The sequence below is a fragment of the Saccopteryx bilineata genome, chromosome 2 (assembly GCF_036850765.1).
Source record: "Saccopteryx bilineata isolate mSacBil1 chromosome 2, mSacBil1_pri_phased_curated, whole genome shotgun sequence".
NCBI classification, from domain to species: Eukaryota; Metazoa; Chordata; class Mammalia; order Chiroptera; family Emballonuridae; genus Saccopteryx; species Saccopteryx bilineata.
The window spans coordinates 376,348,799-376,371,233 of record NC_089491.1 but is presented as its reverse complement, the minus strand read 5'-3'; the positions used below and the strand labels follow the sequence as shown (position 1 = coordinate 376,371,233).

The window sequence follows — 22,435 nt, the reverse complement described above, 5'->3', positions numbered from 1 at the left end:
ACAAAAAATATCTTTAAAAGGAGAATAAAAGAAAAAAAAAAGAAAGAAAAACTGTAAGGACAGAAAGAAATGAGATTTAGAGTTAAAACTCACTGGATTAGATAGGTGAGGCTTGTTAGTAGGATATACTGGTGAAGTAAAGAGTGGCACACCACAGGCTCATAGTCTTTGTTGCTGTTTATCACCAGTTACCAATAATATGCAGCCCTGCGGCAGTTACCACTGACTTCTTACATGCCCAGAATGAACTAGGAGAAGCCAGTGTTGATACTGTCATAAAGAGGTTTGATAGTCAGTCAGCCTATCAGACAACTAAGACCATTTCCAGCAGAATAACTCCTTCACTTAAAAGGCCTGCTTGAAAACCTTTTCATTTCTATTGTCTCACCTATATGCCTTTCAGGGTTCTTAAAACTCATCGTAAAAAAGAAAGAAAAAAGAATGTATATCAGTTTCTCTTATTTAATGTGGCTATAAAAGATGTTTCCTTATTATTTCTTTATCTTTAAGAAGGACACCAGGGGTGGGTGCTGGGGGTGAAACTAAGGGGAGGAAAAAACCCAGACCAGGATAGGTTGTGGTTTTTTTAAACTTTTTTTTTTTGGCCAAGGGGTCACACAGACGGGAAGGCAAGGAGGAAAACTACAATCCTCGGTGTGGATTGAGTTGTGCAGGAAAATATGTCTTCCTGATCAGTCCCTATGCCAAAAAAAAAGAAAAGAAAACAACCCACCTTGGAATTATGCACAGATTCTATGTTATACCAGCTATCAGTCTGTTGTGTTTAACCATTCCTGCAACGGTCACTGCCCCTGGCTTGCAGTCTGCTTGCAGAACCACTTCACAAAAATCCTCTTCACCCAGAAGCCTCTAGTTACCTTTTGGTAAGTTATAAAAACAGAACATCTGTCATTAACAGGAGAGTGTTAAATACTTTTAACCACTGACAAGGCTTCAGGAAGTTTCACAGTTTCATTATGCTCTATTTTATTACTATCATATTTACATTTTTATTTATTATTCTTTTTTTTTCTTTTTTTTTTTTTTGCTGAATTGCTGATTTTCCTTTTTCATTAGAATTTAACTCTGGAGTGTGAGCAGGAACCAGTTAACTACATTCATCGTCCAACCCCCACTGGTTTGAAAGAAGACTCCAAATTCTTCGTATATGAATCAGCTGTTGGGCAGCTCCACCCTATCCCTGCAGCGAAGCAGCAGGACCGCAGTGTTGGCGTGCACGCAGGGTTCACACTGTGGGCGGCGAGGCCTTTCGCTGAAGGAGATACTGGTGGATGCTCTCAGCATCTCGCTTTAGCCAAGCAGCATTCAGCAGGATATTTTCACAACACTGCTGGATGGTACGCTCAGCTGAAGGAGCTGGGTGACTCTCGAAGAAAGCCTGGTATAAAACAACCCAGAATGTAGGATCATTACTAGCAATATTAAGAGGTTAGTACTATAGGTCATGAAAACATACCCATTGATCTGAAGGATTCATAAGCTTTAGTCATGACAATTTACCACTGCTCCCTGCAGGCTAAAAGAAAATAAGCAGCTCCCTGGACCGGCCTACAGGAATTTTCCCCTACATGCTTAAAACCTAATCAAAAGTTAACAGTGGGCCCTGGCTGGTTGGCTCAGTGGTAGAGTGTCGGCCTGGCGTGCAGAAGTCCCAGGTTCGATTCCCTGTCAGGGCACACAGGAGAAGCACCCATCTGCTTTTCCACCCCTCCCCCTCTCCTTCCTCTCAGTCTTTCTCTTCCCCTCCCGCAGTGAGGCTCCATTGGAGCAAAGATGGCCCGGGCGCTGGGGATGGCTCCTTGGCCTCTGCCCCAGGTGCTAGAGTGGCTCTGGTCGCAACAGAGCAACGCCCCGGAGGGGCAGAGCATCGCCCCCTGGTGGGCAGAGCGTCGCCCCCTGGTGGGCGTGCCGGGTGGATCCCGGTCGGGCGCATGCGGGAGTCTGTCTGTCTCTCCCCGTTTCCATCTTCAGAAAAATACCAAAAAAAAAAAAAAAAAAAAGTTAACAGTGAGGAGACAGAGTCTACAATCTTTCTTTTAGGCTCAATGTCCAGTGGTTAACAGAGGCTTTGGAATCAGGCTTGAGAGTTGAATCCAGGCTTGATCCAGTGGTGGGATTCCGCCAGTTTGCACTGGTTCAGCAGAACTGAAACCTAATTTTTTGTTGAGTTGGTGACCTCGTTGTTAAAATGGCACTTGTAATCAGGGTCATACACAATGACTGTTAGTCTAATCGGCCTACCTACAGAAATGGGATCCTACTCCTACAGTGAAAAGATGATTGAGGATAAATCACTCAGCTGATGATGCTCGGATAAAAGCGAAGAAAATTGCAAGTGAGGACGCCAATCAAGAAGGATTATGGAAATAGTTTAAATAACAGTTTTATTTTTTGTCAAGTATTATTTAATATTTTTCATTAATATTTTAAAATTCATTCTTATAACAATCTAGTTTTGTGTACCTCTTTTATTGTTCTTAATTTAAGTATAAAATGCATGAAATAATAAACTACTTTTCGGTATATCTTTTTTTATACTTAAAACAGTCATGCCTGACCAGGCGGTGGCACAGTAGATAGAGCCTCGGACTGGGATGTGGAGGACGGACCTAGGTTTGAGACCCCAAGGTCGCCAGCTTGAGCGTGGGCTCATCTGGTTTGAGCAAAGCTCACCAGCTTGGACCCAAGGTCGCTGGCTCGAGCAAGGGGTTACTCGGTCTGCTGAAGGCCCATGGTCAAGGCACATATGAGAAAGCAATCAATGAACTAAGGTGTTGCAACGAAAAACTGATGATTGATGCTTCTCATCTCTCTCCGTTCCTGTCTGTCTGTCCCTATCTATCCCTCTCTCTGACTCTCTCTCTGTCTCTAAAAATAAAAAACAAACAAACAAAAAAGAAACGGTCATTAGGTCAGAGAACTGCTTGTTAAATTATTTGAATCCCACCACTGGTTTGATCATGTACTAGCCTATGGACTCTAAGTAAATTAACTGCTCTAAGTCTGTTTTCTCATCTATAAGAAAATACTATTTACTCCAGAAGATTAAAGAGACAACCCATATAAACAGCATAATACCTGGCACAGAGTACTTCAGATCTCAACACATTTTGGCTGCTTCAAATACAGATTCATAACATGATAAAACCAAGAAGCTTATATTGCTGCTATATCCTAATACTTGAATATTCTATTGATTGACATTTTTCATAAAACTATTTCTGATTTTATTATAATTTATTACAATGCTTATTGATTCAAGTTAGAATTCATTTTCTAATGAAGTCTACCTGGTTTCATAAAAACAAAGTGCAACTCTTAAATATCAACCAGCAAGAAGTTATCAACCAGCAACTAGTGCTTTCCTTTGAACTAGCAGTCACTAAATGAGAAAATGACTAATTCATCAGATTAAGTCTAGCCCTTTTAGAAATCAATAATCTTATTTACACAGATGACAATGGCTCCTGCTCAAGGCTCCTTATCATGGTTGGATTCTTAGAGCCTGAGTAAGATGCAAGACTTGCTTTTGTTAAGCACTATCATTTACACAAGAGAAACCTGGGAATTATCCTTGACTCTTTCTCACCCCTCCAGATATGTTCACAACACAGAGAAGCCAATCAGTAGATATTTGTTGAATTAAAGATTAACAAAATCAGGCCCCTGAATCTCTTTCATTACTCCACCTCCTCCAAGCTACTAACTATATCATTCTTGCTTGGAGTGTTAGCTTCCCAACATCATCTCTTCCCCCTTTCAAACTATTCTCCACACTGCAGCCAGACTGGAATTTTTATAGCACAAATCAGAGCAAGTCACTTCTTTGTGAGGTGGGGGAAAGGAGGGAGAAAGAGGAAGAGGGAAGCATGAACTTTTTGTTTTACTCAGTTGTTCCATCTAGTTGTGTACTCATTGCTGCTTTTTTTTTTTTTTTGTATTTTTCTGAAGCTGGAAACAGGGAGGCAGTCAGACAGACTCCCGCATGCGCCTGACCGGGATCCACCCGGCACGCCCACCAGGGGGCGATGCTCTGCCCATCCCGGGCGTCGCTCTGTCCTGACCAGAGCCACTCCAGTGCCTGGGGCAGAGGCCAAGGAGCCATCCCCAGTGCCCAGGCCATCCTTTGCTCCAATGGAGCCTTGGCTGCGGGAGGGGAAGAGAGAGGCAGAGAGGAAGGAGAGGGGGAGGGGTGGAGAAGCAGATGGGCGCCTCTCCTGTGTGCCCTGGCAGGGAATCGAACCCGGGACTTCGGCACGCCAGGCCAATGCTCTACCACCGAGCCAACCGGCCAGGGCCTCATTGCTTCTTGTATGTGCCCTGACCAGGGGTTAAACCCACGATCTCTGGCATGCTGGATCAACACTTTATCCTCTGAACCACCTGGCCAGGGCTGGGCTTTCCATTCTTAGGAAAATTTTAACATGGCCTATAAGGTCCTCCAAAGTCTGGTCTCTACCTATCTTACCAGTCTTAGTTTTGCCACTGTCCTCCCCTTCAAACACATTATATGTATTTTTCCTTTGGAAAACTTAGCTTTATAATAAATTGTTTACATAAACATAATGTACAATACTAAATTAAGGCAGACATCAAATCTTTCACTGTTCTTAAGGTCTGAAATCTTAAAATCTTATTCCTAACAATGGCTCAAAAAGTGAACCAAACAACATTGTAACTCACAGAACTTCCAAATCTACATCTGATAACCCTCTTGCCTACAAAAAGATGGGAGATGAAAGTGACACTTTAAAAATACTTCACAATTGCCTGACTTGTGGTGGCGCAGTGGATAAATGTTGGTCAAGGCACATACAGGAAGCAACTATGAGTTGAGGCTTCCTGCTTCTCCCCCCCCCCCCCGCCTGACCTCTCTCTAAAACTCAATTTTAAAAAGATACTTCACAATTAAATGTAATGGAAGGCTTAAAGTTAAGATTTTCCTTATCAGTGTACATTTCTCCTCAAATGCTGATCTTTACCACTATACGGATTATCAACATTTTAAAGGCTAAGAGGAGAGTTCCTACATAGTCACCTACACAGGTTATTAAAAAGGGAAAAAAAATATCAAGGACCTACTATGTTCCAGCCTCACTTTGTCTCTTATTCTAAATAACAATCTTATCAACACATATTTTACTGATGAGGAGACAGACTCACAGGGGTTAAAACACTTGCTTTTTTTTTTTAGATTTATTGATTTTTAGAGAGAGAAGAGAAAGAGAGAGAGAAAGTAGGGGGAGAAGCAGGAAGCATCAACTAAGGTTGCTTCCAGTATGTGCCTTGACCAGACAAGCCCAGGGTTTTGAACCAGCAACCTCAGCATTTCAGGTCGACATTCTATCCACTGTGCCACTGCAGGTCAGGCTTAAAATACTTGCTTGAAGTTGAATAGCCAACACAGAGAAGAGCATAGCTCTACATCCAGGTCAACTGACCCCAAATTCCACATTCTTTCAACCATATTTCAACTCCCTCAAAGATGATGCCAATTCTAAATTCTTGACACATTAAAGAGTCAACCTAAGCTGTCTTTCTTCAAACAAAAAAAGGAGACACTTGAGTACATTACCCCAACATGCTATATATACTCATAGTTTGGTTATTGTTTTTACTTACTAGATTGAAAACTGAAAAGTTAACAGTACTTTTACTTACCTTAACCTCTCCAGCCATTTTATCAACTGCAAATCCCTCAACTGATAGCTAAAAAAAAAAAAAAGGTTTAAATATTGTTAGTAAGTGCAACTAAAAGAGGCTTGGTACAAACTTCATTCACCCTAAGAACAAATCATTCTATTCTCTCCCAATTTCAACTTATTCTAAAGAGGGCAGGATGGGTGATGGAGAAGCCCTTTAATAGAACTACTAACTAAAGAAGCCCTTAAAGAGCAAATACCATAATCTATGAGTCTAGTGATATGAATATCTCTCAATAACATCCATGATAAGCAAGCTCCTTGAAATAAAAATCATCCCATACCTTTATTAATCTGGATATTAAAAATCCTCCCTGGTATCGATTATAAAGTTCTTCCCAGTTGTCCTTTATAAATTTCCAAGCAGCCTTCCTTCCATGCTTGCTGCCTCCAGCCACTCCACCAATTACTGATACAGTGTCCTGTGGACGTACCTCTTCCTAAAAATAGAAAGAGAATTAAGTCTACTGTATCCAAACATTTTCTGGTGCCAGAAAAGATAAATGTTGTTGAGGTACCCAAGTAATCACATTTAAGATACTCATTCCCTGTTTTAGAAATAACTGGCTTTCAACAAAGAGGACATTTAATCTAAAGAACAGCCAAATTGAGAATAAGGCATTGAGACAGGTACAAACAGGCCACTCAACAAATACTTGTTTTGGCTTCTACAGGGTAAAAAAGGGAAGAGACAGAAAGTAGGCACAGGGATAAGTCAGCTTTCCAGTTTATTTCCTTTCCCAACTATTTTGATTCTCACCAATAGCTATCTATTGTCAGCAACAATAGCTCATTCCAGTTTTCAACGACTAACAGGAAACCCTACTCTATGGTTAAGGCAGATCAAGAAGATACTGAATCAAAGATACTTGCAACAGATCAGTGGGTAACAATTCCCTCCAAAAGCAGTTTTCACTGTAACTTACTGAAAGTGCAAATGTGAGGACTTTTTGAATCAATTCAGGTGAAAGAGTAGCCCCAAGGACTCTTTCAATTCGGTTTTTCTCTTCCTGCATATCTGCTTGCTTGTGAAGCTATAGTGAATAAATAAAGACAGAGATAGTTAACTCCCTGGAAGTTATGCATATGCTTTTATGAGCTTCTTCCCTAATATAATGAAAGTTTTGTTCTACATTCTCATTGCCTAAGATTGCAGAGCATGAAATTAATAATAGTTTTCAAGATATTTGGACATCAAATTTCTCATGTGACATTTTAGTAGGTAACTATATATAAGTGCTCACTATATAAATGGCTTCTCCTCAGTTCTGAGCAGTGTACATGAAGATCTAAGGGGTAAACCCTTCATGGTCAAATTCTTTATAGCATTGATGTGTAATGTTCTATGTTACATGAATAAACTTATCACTACTAATACCACTGATGATCATCAATTTAATTTAGAATAGTGAAAAAAATATATAAGATGTATTATTGAAAATAACATTTTAAGAATGATGACATAAACATGTTCTTGATATATAAACTAAAAAAACAGAGACAAAGCAAAATTATTAGAAATTAAAAATAATGTGAAGGGGGAAAAATCCTGAAAATACATCAAAATGTTAACATTAGTGAATAATGGTTTCTGATCTATGGAATTATGCATCATTAAATTTTAAAAAAAATTTAATTTTCAAAAGAGAGGAAGCAGAGAGAAACATTGATTTTTGTTGTTGTTGTTTTTTTAAGTGAGTGGAGGGGAGATAATAAGACAAACTCCCACAAGCATCCCAATCAGGATCCACCTGGCAATTCCTGTCTTGGGCCAATGCTCAAATCAACCAACCTATTTTTAGCACCTGAGACTGACTTGCTCGGACCAACCAAGCTATCCTCAGTGCCCAGTGCAATGCTCGAACCATTCACGCCACTGGCTTCAGGAGGGGGAGAGGGAGAGAAAGGGAAGAAAAGGGGAAAGCAGATGGTTGCTTTTCTTGTGTGCCCTGACCAGGAATTGAACCCAGGACGATAATCTATTCACTGAGCCATCTGGCCAATGCCAGATGATTTGTGGTTCTGCTTATTCATGCACTCACTGGTTGATTTTTGTATGTGCCTTGACTGGGGACTAAACCCACAAGCTTGGCGTACTGGGACAACACTCTAACCAACTGAGTTATCCAGCCAGAACCACATCATTACATTCTTACACTGCAAGAAGCAGCAGATGCTGAATGCAGAATAGTAAGAAAATAAAGCATAAAGAAAAAAAAAATCAAATTATTACTATATATATATTACCAAATCAGGAATAAGATCATATAGGTACTATTTTTGTGATATTTTAAAATTATGTGTAAGTTTTATTTTCTTTTTATTTTTCTAGTTTCTAAATCTTTCATAGGCCCTAGCCAGATGGCTCAGTTGGTTAGAGCATCATCCTGAAGCACAGAGGTTGCCAGTTTGATCCCTGCCCAGGGCACATACAGGAATAGATTGATGTTTCTCTTTCTCTCTCTCTCTTTCTCTCTCTCTCCTCCCCCTTCCTTTTTCTCTAAAAAAATACAAAACACAAATAAATAAATAAATTGTTCATAATTAACATACAAAATATTTTCTTCATAATCAGAAAAAAATATTACTACATATTTAAAAAAATTTAACTATGGGCCCTGGCTGATTGGCTCAGTGGTAGAGCGTCGGCCCAGCGTGTGGATATCCCAGGTTTGATTCGCAGTCAGGGCACACAGGAGAAGTGCCCATCTGTTTCTCCACCCTTCCCCCTCTCCTTTCTCTCTATTTCTCTCTTCCCCTCCTGCAGCCAAGGCTCTTCTCTCTATTTCTCTCTTCCCCTCCCACAGCCAAGACTCCATTGCAGCAAAGTTGGTCCAGGTGCTGAGGATGGCCCCATAGCCTCCGCCTCAGACGCTAGAATGGCTCTGGTTGCAATGAAGCAATGCCCTAGATGGGCAGAGCATTGCCCCCTGGTGGGTATGCCAGGTGGATCCCGGTTGGGCACATGCAGCAGTCTGTCTCTCAGCCTCCCTGCTTCTCACTTCAGAAAAATACAAACAAAAAAAATTATAACTATAAGCCCTGGACAGCGTCATCTGGGTACACCAAGGTTGTGCGTTTGATCTCTAGTCAAGGCACATATATATAAGAAGCAACCAATGAATGCACAACTGAGTGAAACAACAAATCAATCTAAAATCAATCAATAAATTTTAAAAAATAATTAAAAATTAAAATTTAGAACTACTGCCTGGCCTGTGGAGGCACAATGGAGAGTGCCGACCTGGAATGCTGAGGTTGCCGGTTTGAAACTCTGGGCTTGCCTGGTCAAGGCACATACGACAAGCAACCAATGAACATCTTAGAGTGAAGCAACAACTTCTTGTTTCTCCCACGTCTTCTCAGTAAAATCCATAAATCTTAAAAAAAAAATTAGAACTACAAATGTATGTGAGATACCTCTCCAAAACAACTCTCTTCACCTTCTTCCCCCTGAAGATTTAACACTGACCCATCACAGCTCCTAGTTTCTCTTCCTTTCCTTTGGCATCTTTTAAGCAGCAGTGTGGTAAAACAGAAAGGAAATCAGCAGACCTGGAACTAGTCCCAGTTTGACTCTTAACTAGCTGTGTGATCTTGACTAAGTCCTTAACCTCTCCAGGTCTCAGTTTCCTGACCTGTAAAATGAGCAGGGTAGACAGATGATTCCTAATGTCCCTTACAGCTCAAGTACTACTCAAGGTCTAAACTCAGGCTTTCAGGAAGCGTCCCCTGCCCCAGGAAAGCCACTAGATGGCACCATAACACACCATTTCAAATATACTTGGAATCAAAGTTGGTTTTTCTTTTTGAGACAGAGAGACAGGAAGGGAGAGAGATAAGAATCATCAATTTGTAGTTGCAGTACTTTAATTGTTCATCGATTGCTTCTCTCATGCGCTTTCACTGGGGCTCCAGCCAAGCCAGTGACCCCTTGCTCAAGCTAGTGACCTTGGTTGGGATCAAGTCATTGATCTCATGCTCAAGCCAGTGACGTGTATTCAGGCTGGTAAGTCTGCACTCAAGCCAGAGACCTCATGATTTCAAACCTGGGACCTCAGCATACCAGGTCAACTATCTACTGCACCACCACCGGTCAGGCAGGAATTAAAGTTATTTTTTATCCTGCCTCATATTCTAAATTACCAACAATAAACAATCCTCACCTGACCAGGCGATGGCGCAGTGGGTAGAGCATCAGACTGGGATATGGAAGACCCAGGTTGGAGACCCTGAGGTCACCAGCTTGAGCGCAGGCTCATCTGGTTTGAGCAAGGCTCACCAGCTTGAGCCCAAGGTCACTGGCTCAAGCAAGGACTTAGTCTGCTGTAGCCCCCCGGTCAAGGCACATATAAGAAAACAATCAATGAACAACTAAGGTGCTGCAATGAAGAATTGAAGCTTCTCATCTCTCCCTTCCTGTCTGTCTGTCCCTATCTGTCCCTCTGTCTGAAAAAAATAAAATAAAATAAACAATGCTCCTCATCCATCATTTTTTTTAAAGAATCTGATTCTGTCTTCATAAGAGGTCTTTCCATAGCAAAGCTAAATTATTATGAGCTCCCTTGTGCTAAACACATGCAAATTCTTATTAAATATACATACCATGGGGGAAATAGGGGTGGAAAGAGACTTTGCATGGGGCATGCAGTGGCATGATGTGGTGTGCGGAGGGTTTTATATTGAGTAGGACACTTGAAACCATGTCAACACAATAAATTAAAATTAAAAATTAAGAAAAATGCAAGGTTGCTAAACAGGGCTTCATGTTTCAAGAGAGAGAGAGAGAGAAGAGAGAAAGTTCCTTTGTGGAAAAAACATATTTATACATAATAGTATAAATTCTTAAAAGTATGCTATGACATGAAAATGTCAAGGTATTTATCATGAAACTTTTAAAACCCTTATTTTGTCTCATAGCCTTTATAAAATGGACAAAAACCACAAAATACCTCATTTTGTATGCAAAGAAATATATGATTGATAGTGCACAGATTCACAGAATATTAAGAATGAGAAGGGACCTTAATGTCATTTAGTTGAAAGGTAAACCCAAAGTGTAATTTTATACTATTAAGAAGGAAATCCGCCTTACCAGGCGGTGGCGCAGTGGATAGAGCATCGGACTGGGATGCGGAAGACCCCGGTTTGAGACCCCAAAGTCGCCGGCTTCAGCGAGGGCTCATCTGGTTTGACCAGGGCTCACCAGCTTGGACCCAAGGTCGCTGGCTTGAGCGGGGGTTTACTCAGTCTGCTGAAGGCCCATGGTCAAGGCACATATGAGAAAGCAATCAATGAACAACTAAGGTGTCGCAATAAAAAACTGATGATTGATGCTTCTCATTTCTCCTTTCCTGTCTATCCCTCTCTCTGTGTTTAAAAAAAAAAAAAAGAAGAAGAAGAAAATCCTTCTCAAGATGGGTAGTTAAAAGGTATATTTTGAGATGCAGTTTTTTTGTTGTTTTTTTTTAAGCCAAGGACAGAGACAAAAAGACAGGAAGGGAGAGAGATGAGAAGCATCAACCCTTAGTTGCAGCACTTTAGTTGTTTGTTGATTGCTTTCTCATATGTGCCTTGACCAGAGGGCTCCAGCTGAGCCACTGATGCCTGCTCAAGCCAGTGACCAGGGGGTCATGCCTATGATCCCACGTCAAGCCAGCAACCTTGGGGTTTCGAACCTGGGTCCTTAGCATCCCAGGTCAATGCTCCATCCACTGAGCCACCGCCTGGTCAGGCAAAAGATGCAGTTTCTAAACAAATAAAGTTTATATTTTTCAGAACATTCTAATGATTTAAATAAGATTTGCTTAAGACTAAAATACTAGAACTTAGATTTGCAATTCTGATCCACTTGGGATCAGAAAGTATTCTTAATATATTATAGGTAGTCATATAAAGCACAGCATATCCCACTCCTATCCTGTTCATCCCTTAAGTACGGATCTTTCAAGAAATGGGCTTTACAGGTCTGATAGAATATTTGAGTGTTTAGGAACATTTTGGACATTTTATCTGATGGTAAGAAGTAGACTCAGCTCCCAATATAGTCAAGTTATTTCTTAGACTGATAAGAGCATGGATAGGAGCTATATTTATCACCTGTTCCACAGTATTAGGACTTTCAAACAGGTCACTGTAATTATTAGGACATGGAAAATTTTGCCTATACTTTTTCTAGGCCAAAGTTTATATGTCAGCCACCCTGGGAAAACTACAGAGGCTATGCAGATAGGTGAATTTCCTGTCCACTCATAAGAGGCACTGGCATAGTTCAAACCCTTGAGATACCTGATCATCTATCCCTTTTTTAAGCACAGAAACAAATTTTTTGTATAAAATGGTCAGAACCCCAAGTAAGTTTACATTGAAAGGAAAAATTTTAAGAACTTGTTAATCAAAATAAATGAACATTTCAGTGTTAAGATTGAAGAGACATAAACTTGTGAGTAAAAATAAGAGTGAAAAAATTGGATTACTTTTTATATTATATTGGTAGTATACATAAACCAACATTATATATTTCTCCCATAGTTTCTTAATATTTGGTGTCTGTAATACGCATACTTGCATATATTTCTTTTTCCAGGACTTTTTTTAACCACATCAAGCTCATACTATCTTTGTCAATCTGAGTTCAAAAGCAGGAAATGGGAGCCCTTTCCAAATTTACTTACCTTTATCATAATATCTAAGGTAGTGCCATCACCATGCTTCAAAACAGTCAGATAGACCTACAAGAGAATATAGAAACAATAAAGAAGGCATCTGTCTAAATGTATCTGGTTCTAAATATTCTAATGTTAAGACAATACAGAAAGCAAATAAAAAAATTGTAAACAGCTACATGTGAATGCTACATACAAATTGTGGCAAGGAGCTAAGAGCCACATGAAGCAAAAAGGTAGATGGCATGTAGTAAGTAACAGAGAGCACACCAGCTTTCTCAGGGGAATGTGTGCTGATAATCACCTTTCAGCACCATAGTGCGGCTTGAGCAACTTTAAATAAATGAGAAGCTGGCTATAAACCACCTACATGGAATACATTAAAATAGGGTCAGCCATGATTTGTGAGTCCATACTTAGGTCATTTTTAGTTTACTATCAAATACATTCCATACTACACAGAATGATGCAGTCACCTAGAAATCAAGGTAATTTAAGGTATGAAAACTTACAGGACTCCTCAGATCAGCAGAGAGAATCTGTTTCCCTTCCACATGGTCCTTAAACCGACGACGGGCTTCTTCTAATGTTGCCTTATGTCCTGCTTTTCCTAGTTTGCCCAGGACTAAGCCTCTCAGGAGTGCATCTAGATGACCTGATTGGGAGGTAAAAGAGACAAAGAACTACTTAAGTCTATTTTTACAAATATGCCACCTAGATATCTTATAATTGTGTTATATCATTTCTACAATTTTTTATTTTTTTAAATTTTTTTAAGGTTTTGTTTTTATAGAGAGAGAGTCAGAGAGAGGGATAGACAGGGACAGACAGACAGGAACAGAGAGATGAGAAGCATCAATCATTAGTTTTTCGTTGCATGTTGTAACACCTTAATTGTTCATTGATTGCTTTCTCATATGTGCCTTGACTGCAGGCTTTCAGCAGACCAAGTAATCCCTTGCTCGAGCCAGCGACCTTGGGCTCAAGCTGGTGAGCTTTTGCTCAAACCAGATGAGTCCTCGCTCAAGCTGGTGACCTCGGGGTCTCGAACCTGGGTATTCTGCATCCCAGTCTGATGCTCTATCCACTGCGTCACCGCCCGGTCAGGCTCTACAATCTTTTTAAAAAAAGACTCATAGTCTTTTTTATTGACTGATTGATTTTAGAGAGAGAAGAAGGGAGGGGGGGTGGAGAGAGAGAGAGAAAGAGAGAAATATTGATTTGTTGCTGTATGTGCCCTGACTGGGGACTGAACTGGCACCCTTTACACATTGGGACAATGCTCTAACCCAGTGTTTTTCAACCATCAGTCCACACACCAGCAGTTGAAAAACACTGAAACCAACTGATGAGCAATCCAGCCAGGGCCATGTCTACAATTTTGAACAGAATCAATTACTTTAGTACTTGAAAGAACACTTGATTTAAATTTATCAAATCATGAGAGTGAAATAAAGTCCTAAACAGACTAGACAAGCAAATAAGTTGCTGACTTTGTCTATACTCACAAATGCCAACTAGCCTGAACTTACTAAATGTTCACTCCATCTAGGTAATTACACAATAATTATGTGTTTTGAAAGAATAGGCTTAGGTCATGTAATTTTAACCCAAGGTTCAGAGAGGGCCACATACAGAAGTAGTATACTATATACAAGAAATTGAAATCTTAAGATTTTTAAAATAAAAATCTGATGGATCTATTACTCCAAAGATATAAAAATGGCTAATAAGCACATAAAAAGTGTTCAACATCATTAGTCACTATGAAAATGCAAATCAAAACCACAATAAGGCACCACTGCACACCCAACAGAATGGCTAGAATAAAAAAGACAGTAACAAGTGTTGACAAAGATCTGGAGAAATTAGAACCCTCACACATTGCTGGTAGGAATGTAAAATGGTGTGGCCACCATAAAAAAGTTTGGCAATCCTCAAAAAGTTAAACATATAGTTACCATATGACCCAGAGATTCCACTCGTAAGTATATACTCAAGAGCAATGAAAGTATATGTCCACACAAAAACTTGTATAAAAATGTTCAGAGCAGCACTCATAATAGTAAAAAAGTAGAAGTAATCCAAACATCAATGGAAGAATAAACAGACAAAATGTGGTACTGTATGTCTATACAACAGAATGTTATTACTGCTATAAAAAGAGATGAAGTGACACATGATGCATGGATGAACCTTGAAAACATGTTAAGTGAAAGAAGCCAGACACAAAAAGCCACAAAGAGTATGATCTATTTATGTGGAATGTCTAGAATAGGCAATTCCATGAGATAGAAAGCACATTAGTGGTTTCCTGGGACTGGAGTTGCCAGAGAATGGGGAGTGACTGCCAACTGGTATGAAGTTTCTTACGAGGGTAAAGAAATTGTTATGGAATGAGATGGTGAAGATGGTTGTGCAACTTTATGTACATACCAGAAACACCAAACTGTATACTTTTAAATGGTGTATTTTATGGTATATTGGTTATAGCTCAAAAAAAATTTTTTTTAACAATAAAACACAAATCTGATGGATTTGCAATAGTAAAGTGTCCAAATAAGTTGTGATATATTCACACAATGAAATACCACTCATTAACTAAACAAAACAAACTGGGTCACACTTAGTGACAAAAACCAGGTATAAGAACAGAATATATATAATGATTCCATTTATATAAGGTCCTAGAAGAGATAATACTAACCTAGGATACAAAAAGTCAGAATAGTGTTTGCCTCCCAGAACTAAACTGGTCAAGAGGAAATACTACCTTTAGTTATTGGCAGATGGTACAAAATAATTACATTTAGAGACCTGAAGTCACCATTCTCAACATTCTCTCACAGAGAAAAGAATACATGCAGAGCCTGACCAGGTAGTGGCTCAGTGGATAGAGCATCAGACTGGGATGCAAAAGACCCAGGTTCGAGACCCTGAGGTTGCCAGCTTGAGTGCGGGCTCATCTGGTTTGAGCAAAAGCTCATCAGCTTGGACCCAAGGTTGCTGGCTCGAGCAAGGAATTACTCGGTCTGCTGAAGGCCTGTGGTCAAGGCATATATGAGAAGCAATCAATGAACAACTAAGGTGTCACAACGAAAAACTAATGATGGATGCTTCTCATCTCTCTTCGTTCCTGTCTGTCCCTATCCCTCTCTCTGACTATCTCTGTCTCTGAAAAATAAATAAATAAATAAATAATTTTAAAAAAGAATATATGTAGAAGGCCAAATAACTTCCTTAATTCAGAAAACAGGCCTCTGTGTCTCTAAATACCTTTACAAGTTGAATATAAGGTTCTGGTATTTATGGTAATAATAAATAAAATACTCCAAAATTTCCTATATCTTTTCTTGACTATAAATGGGACTTTGGAATTCATAAAAGACTTATTTCCACTATTTGTTTATGCACTAATCATATTTAGCAATGAATACACATAACCACCACTGTTTTTATGTTGGTGACCCATGTAACTTCACAGTAGGCTTAAAAGACTAAGCCTTCATTTCTGGCCAGCTGAAAACACAGTACATCTCTAGCAGATGCAAAGATGATGCTATTCCATCATTAACCACACATGAGTCAAAAAAGACCAATTTCTCATCAATTCTTTTCCATTCAGTACATCCTTACCTTCTCCAGGTTTGGGATCCCAGCCCAGTCTCTCCCCTATAGGTGAAAAGACATCTTTCACAAACTCCTGGATTTCCTCATAGAAGTCTGTGTGGGACAAGAGAGTTGAGAGAATCCCCAGGTTACAGCTCAGGTCGCTCCATACAGTATAATTGGGCTCATTCACAAAAGCCTCCATGACTTTTAGAACCTCTACAGTGCTAATGATTCCAGCTCGAGCCTGGGATAGGAAAAAACATAAATTAATCTTGTCTTCAAACAAAAACAGAACAAAAAACACAAGCATGCATTTTTGGCTGATCTACTGCTAGTCAATCAACTCTTCGGTTTAAAGGAAATGAGACTAAATAAGCTCAGAACACTGGACTTTTATAGAATGAAAATTCTATATAACATTTCTCATTTACTTTCTTTTGCTATTTATAAAAGAGCCACTTAAAAATATGCTAAAATTCCATCAATTTGGAAAGAATTTTAAAAAAGGAAGAAAACAGTTAACTTCTTATTTCTATTAGTTTTGGGGGCTTTAGCTTTGTTTTCTTTTGACAATTTTCATATTTTAGAAAAGTTGCAAAAATACTTGGGGCTTTGGTTATTGACAGAGGCTCTTTCAGAACTGGACCTGCAAACTGTCAACTTTAGCCTGTCCTTTACTCATTTCTAAGAGAACACACACTGGATGGCACTACAAATTCAGAGTCCTTTCAGAATTAGCTAAGAGAGTTAGGAAAAAGAACTTCTGTTACAGCAGCCAACTGCACAAACACACCACTCTCCTGGGACAGGTCTTTCTCAGCAATGAGATCAGCAGATGTGAGGTTTTGTGCATCAATGCTAATCTGTGTTTATACAGAGGAGGAATCCAAACCAGTTACTGCAGAGGGGAAGGAAAACTTTAAGTCCAATTTAAGGGAATACTAAAAGGAATCTGCTAATTTTACCACAGTCAAAGACATCTCGAAATTATTTAACCTATGCTGGAGTCATAAAGATAATACTACTAATTCAACTCCCATATGTGCCTTGACCAGGCAAGCCCAGGGTTTTGAACCAACAACCTCAGCTTTCCAGGTTGACACTATCCACTGCGCCACCACAGGTCAGGCAACATGTTACTAATTTCTACTTTAAATCTTTTCTGGAACAAAGCCAAATATAAATATAATTCTAAAGCTAATGGGCTTTTATATTATAGTTGAGTACTAATGAAATGTTAAAAAATTCTAGACTGCCCTGGCCGGTTGGCTCAGTGGTGGAGCGTCGGACTGGCGTGCAGAAGTCCCGGGTTCTATTCCCGGCCAGAGCACACAGGAGAAGCGCCCATCTGCTTCTCCACCCCTCCCCCTCTCCTTCCTCTCTGTCTCTCTCTTCCCCTCCCGCAGCCGAGGCTCCACTGGAGCAAAGATGGCCTGGGCGCTGGGGATGGCTCCTTGGCCTCTGCCCCAGGCGCTAGAGTGGCTCTGGTCGCGACAGAGCGACGCCCGGATGGGCAGAGCATCGCCCCCTGGTGGGCAGAGCGTCCCCCCTGGTGGGCGTGCCGGGTGGATCCCAGTCGGGCGCATGCGGGAGTCTGTCTGACTGTCTCTCCCCGTTTCCGGCTTCAGAAAAATACAGGAAAAAAAAAAAAAAAAGAAAAAATTCTAGACTTTCCCAGCAAAGTACAACCACTATTTTAGAAAAATACAAATCACTCTGAATCAATTAAGTATTTCTAAAAATCACATCAGTAGGGAAATTTCTTCAAGGCTCATTCTTATTTCTATTGAAAAGAATGTGTGTTACAAAGGATAGTTTAAGTACAGTTGTAAAAAGCTGGCTTAGGAGTAGTGAAATGGGATTTGTTTCTGGAAAATTATATAGGTTCAATCTTGTCATGTTAATAATTAATCATTTGTTCTAATCCCAAAGGCATTCAACCTTCAGGAAGAACTATATTCTTTGAATTATGTTTCAGTTAGAAACTCCAGGAAAAACAAAATCCTTTCATCAACAAAATCTATCATACTACTTGAGAGAGGCTCACCAAGGAGAAGAGGTCATTCTGTAATCCAAGTCGATCCACAGGGGGCAGAGAAAGGTCACGAATGCCTGGTAATAAACTTTCCAGCATGGTCGAGCTATATTGGGTCCGATAAAACCCAACTGTTCCCAGGTTTAACTGAAAAGATATCCAGTAGGTATTATTAAACAGTGCATTTATTTTTTAAGTCAATCTTTTGTAGGTGTGAGAGGACCTCTGGGTTTAGTATATCTGGATGAAAAACAACAAAGATTATATATGCCAAATAAAACAACACACAAAGATAGAAATTAGTCGTCAAAGATGAATACAGAGGTGAAAGAAAACAGGAACTTGACATGGTAGGGGCCAAAGTCAGGAGCAGTAGAAAGGCATGGCAGGACGGTAAGAAATAATATGGATAAGTTTCTATTTCTAATCTCAGTAGATTTTAAGTTTACAGAAAATATTTACAATATGTAAAAACACTTGGACAGTGGAATCTGTGAGGAAGAACATGCCTTTACAAACATTGATCTGTTGAGCTCAGAGCCTCAACAGAATAACAACTGTCAGGTCCTAGGTTTTAAAGAATTACACGGACATAAAAGACAGTTCATAGGGCCTGACCTGTAGTGATGCTGTGGATAGTGCTGACCTGGAATGCTGAGGTCGCTGGTTTGAAATCCTGGGCTTGCCGGGTCAAGGCATATACGAGAAGCAATCAATCAGTAGCCCTGGCTGGTTGGCTCAGTGGTAGAGCACTGGCCCAGTGTGTGAATGTCCCCAGTTTGATTCCCAGTCAGGGCACACAAGAGAAGCCACACACACCCCCTTCTCTTTCTTTCTCTTCTCCTCCCATAGCTATGGCTCAATTTTTTTCGAGTGCATTGGCCCCGGGCACTGAGGATGGCTCTGTGGAGCCTCAACCTCAGGTGCTAAAAATAGTTCAGTTGCCAGCATGTTCCCAGGAGGGCAGAACACCGGCCCCAGAGAGGGGCTGCTGGGTAGATTCTGGTTGGGGCGCATGCGGGAGTATGTCTATCTTCCCTACTCTCACTTGGGAAAAAAAAAGAAAAAAAAAAAAAGAAGCAATCAGTGAACAACTAAAATGAAGCAACTACAATCTCGCTCCCTCCCTCTCACTCTCCCTAAAATCAATAAAATTAAAAAAAAGAAAGAAAAAGAACAGTTCATATGGTTTCTGAAGTGAGGGTATCATTGACTATTATTCTCTACAGCTATATGCCAACAATCAAAAATATTTGTGATGCCCTGGCTGAAAGCTCCACTGGTTAGAGCATGTCCCGAAGTACAGAGGTTGCCAGTTCAATCCCCGGTCAGGGCACATACAGGAACGGATCAGTGTTCCTGTCTCTCTCACTCTCTCCCTTGCTCTCTCTCTAAAATAAAAAAAAAACAAAATCAGTATAAATTTCTTTGTAAAAAAATATTTGTGATAGTATTTACACACAATATATTTTAACAGTAAAATAATAGTATAAAATATAAGTATATATTTTAGTATTTATATGTAAGTAGTAAAAAAATCACCTCTCAATTCTAATATACTATTACTTTATTGATTACCTTTATCTTTTACTATAGGAATAACATCTTTATGTACCTAGTTACAATCGTAGTGTACATAACTTTTTTATCATTTATAAGAAAATGTTCATATTGCTATTTAATTTTACAGATTATAATATCAAATGGAAATATAGTGTTCCACTGAGTATATTTACAAAATTAAAACAGGGAGAAAAAGCTCTTTCAGAAAAGCACAAAAGCCCAGTCAATGTGTAATTCCTATTAGGAAGCTATAATTGGGAGGAAAGTTTGTAGTAGATACTTACATTATGAAAGTATAGACTATGAAATAATGAAAAATAATATTTACCAAGTGTTATTTTTGTAAAATGGTTTTAAAACACCAGCTAAAAGAATTTCACATTTCAGTGACACAAACTGATTATACATCTGATATCACTTGATTATAGTTGTGAACATATGATGACAACATATCACTGAAGTTACCAGGTCATTACAATGACAGGACAGTTTGAAATTGCAAGACTACAAATGTTTCTTGGTTAATGTGACTTTATTATTATTTTTCCTCTTTAATCCTATCCCTTTGTATTTGCTTATCTACCACTCTCTTACCTGACAAAAGGGCAAATATCTAGACAACTCTATTTGATATCACTTCTCGGCCTTTTGGCTAAGATCATGTGTAGACAATGTTTTTTTTTTGTATTTTTCTGAAGTTGGAAACAGGGAGGCAGTCAGACAGACTCCCGCATGCACCCAACCGGGATCCACCCAGCATGCCCACCAGGGGGCGATGCTCTGCCCATCTGGGGCATTGCTCTGTTGCAACCAGGGCCATTCTAGCGCCTGAGGCAGAGGCCAAGGAGCCATCCTCAGCACCCGGGCCAACCTTGCTCCAATGGAGCCTTGGCTGCAGGAGGAGAAGAGAGAGACAGAGAGGAAGGACGGGGGGTGGGGGGGGTAGAGAAGCAGATGGGCGCTTCTCCTGTGTGCCCTGGCCGGGAATTGAACCCGGGACTTCCACACGCCAGGCCGACACTCTATCACTGAGCCAACCGGCCAGGGCCGAAAATGCTATTTTTTTTTTTTTTTGTATTTTTCTGAAGCTGGAAACGGGGAGAGACAGTCAGACAGACTCCCCCATGCACCCGACCGGGATCCACCCGGCATGCCCACCAGGGGTGATGCTCTGCCCACCAGGGGGCGATGCTCTGCCCCTCTGGGGCGTTGCTCTGCCGTGACCAGAGCCACTCTAGCGCCTGGGGCAGAGGCCAAGGAGCCATCCCCAGCGCCCGGGCCATCTTTGCTCCAATGGAGCCTTGGCTGCAGGAGGGGAAGAGAGAGACAGAGAGGAAGGACGGGGGGTGGGGGGGTGGAGAAGCAAATGGGCGCTTCTCCTATGTGCCCTGGCCGGGAATCGAACCCGGGTCCCCCCCACGCCAGGCCAACACTCTACCGCTGAGCCAACCGGCCAGGGCCTGACAATGCTATTTTTTAAAAAAATTAATTTTCAGAGAAAGAGGAAGAGGGGAAAGGGGGAGGAGGAGAGGGGGACAGGGAGAGAGAGTGGGATAGAGATAGCAAGAAACATCAATCTATTTTCTTTTTTTTTTGAGAGAGAGAGAGAGAAAGGGAGAGAGAAAAAGCAACTAGTAATTGCAGCACTTTAGTTGTTCATAGATTGTTTCTCATACATGCCTTGACTGGAGGGCTCTAGCTGAGCCAGTGACCCCTTGCTTAAGTCAGCGACCATGCGATCATATCTATGATCTCACACTCAAGCTGGATGAACCTGCACTCAAACCAGGCACCTCAGGGTTTCGAACCTCGGTTCTCAGCATCCCAGGTCGACACTCTATCCACTGTGCCACCACTGGTCAGCCCATCGATTTATTTCTGTATGTGCCTCTGCATATCAATACAATGCTCTAACCAACTGAGCTTTCTAGTCAGGGCTAGACAATACTATTTGAACGCTGGACCTAAATTTCACACAGGAAAATTTAGAAATGTTTTTTTCTTTGCAAGACCTAGTCTAAATTGAATCAGTAGAATTTAGAACCAGCCATAAAATGCATAAAAGAAGTGAGCAGAATAAGTTAATTTAGTTAAGATAAAAATGGCCATGCCATTTCTGGACTCACCTTTACCCATTGGTCTGGTTTGACATTCTTCAAAACCACATTCATCTCTGGCTTGTCCATTAGAATTTTCAGTTTGGCATGGTTGGGATCTTCGCTAGTAGAGATTGTTATAGGAACCATCCACTGGGGACAGTCTTCTCCTTAAGCAAGAGAAGAACAATTAGAAAACTTGAAAAATAATTTCTCACCGTAAAAAATAGAAGGTAAGGTAGAGAGAGAGGACTGGTATCCTATGCACAGGCTTTAATCTAACTACTAAGCTAACGGCTCATTTTTAATGGTACAAAAACTCTTTCAGGTGACCTTTCATATATATATGAACAGTTGACTGACTTATAGGCTCACAAATATAGTGAATTTGTTTTCCCTTTACAGAGCAAAAGAGACAACAATGACTTTATGGGGTTTTTTTGTTTGGTTTTTTTTTGTATTTTTCTGAAGTTGGAAACGGGGAGGCAGTCAGAGAGACTCCCACATGTGCCCGACCGGGATCCACCCGGCATGCCCACCAGGGGGCAATACCCATCAGGGGCTTCGCTCTGTTGCAACTAGAGCCATTCTAGCACCTGAGGCAGAGGCCACAGGGCCATCCTCAGCACCCGGGCCAACTTTGCTCCAATGGACCCTTGGCTGTGGGAGGGGAAGAGAGAGACAGAGAGGCAGGAGAGGGGGAGGGGTGAAGAAACAGATGGGCGCTTCTCCTGTGTGCCC

General features: G+C 40.6%; 1 protein-coding gene across 2 annotated transcripts in view; it reads right to left on the bottom strand.

Moving 5' to 3' along the window:
* Positions 1-985: 985 nt before the first annotated feature.
* The window catches only part of NPEPPS (aminopeptidase puromycin sensitive), a 100,446-nt gene continuing 78,996 nt past the window's right edge, over positions 986-22,435 (bottom strand). Inside the window, exons 15-23 of one of the 2 annotated variants that reach the window (XM_066263812.1) lie at positions 21,725-21,861; positions 18,048-18,182; positions 16,025-16,244; positions 12,901-13,043; positions 12,398-12,454; positions 6,650-6,757; positions 6,008-6,163; positions 5,683-5,730; positions 986-1,399 (exon numbers count right to left, since the gene is read on the bottom strand). In XM_066263812.1, the coding sequence (XP_066119909.1) occupies positions 1,247-1,399; positions 5,683-5,730; positions 6,008-6,163; positions 6,650-6,757; positions 12,398-12,454; positions 12,901-13,043; positions 16,025-16,244; positions 18,048-18,182; positions 21,725-21,861 (1,157 nt within the window). In that variant the 3' untranslated portion in view covers positions 986-1,246. Of the gene's footprint in view, positions 1,400-5,682; positions 5,731-6,007; positions 6,164-6,649; positions 6,758-12,397; positions 12,455-12,900; positions 13,044-16,024; positions 16,245-18,047; positions 18,183-21,724; positions 21,865-22,435 lie in introns of both variants that reach the window. The other variant, XM_066263811.1, reaches the window with a different exon arrangement.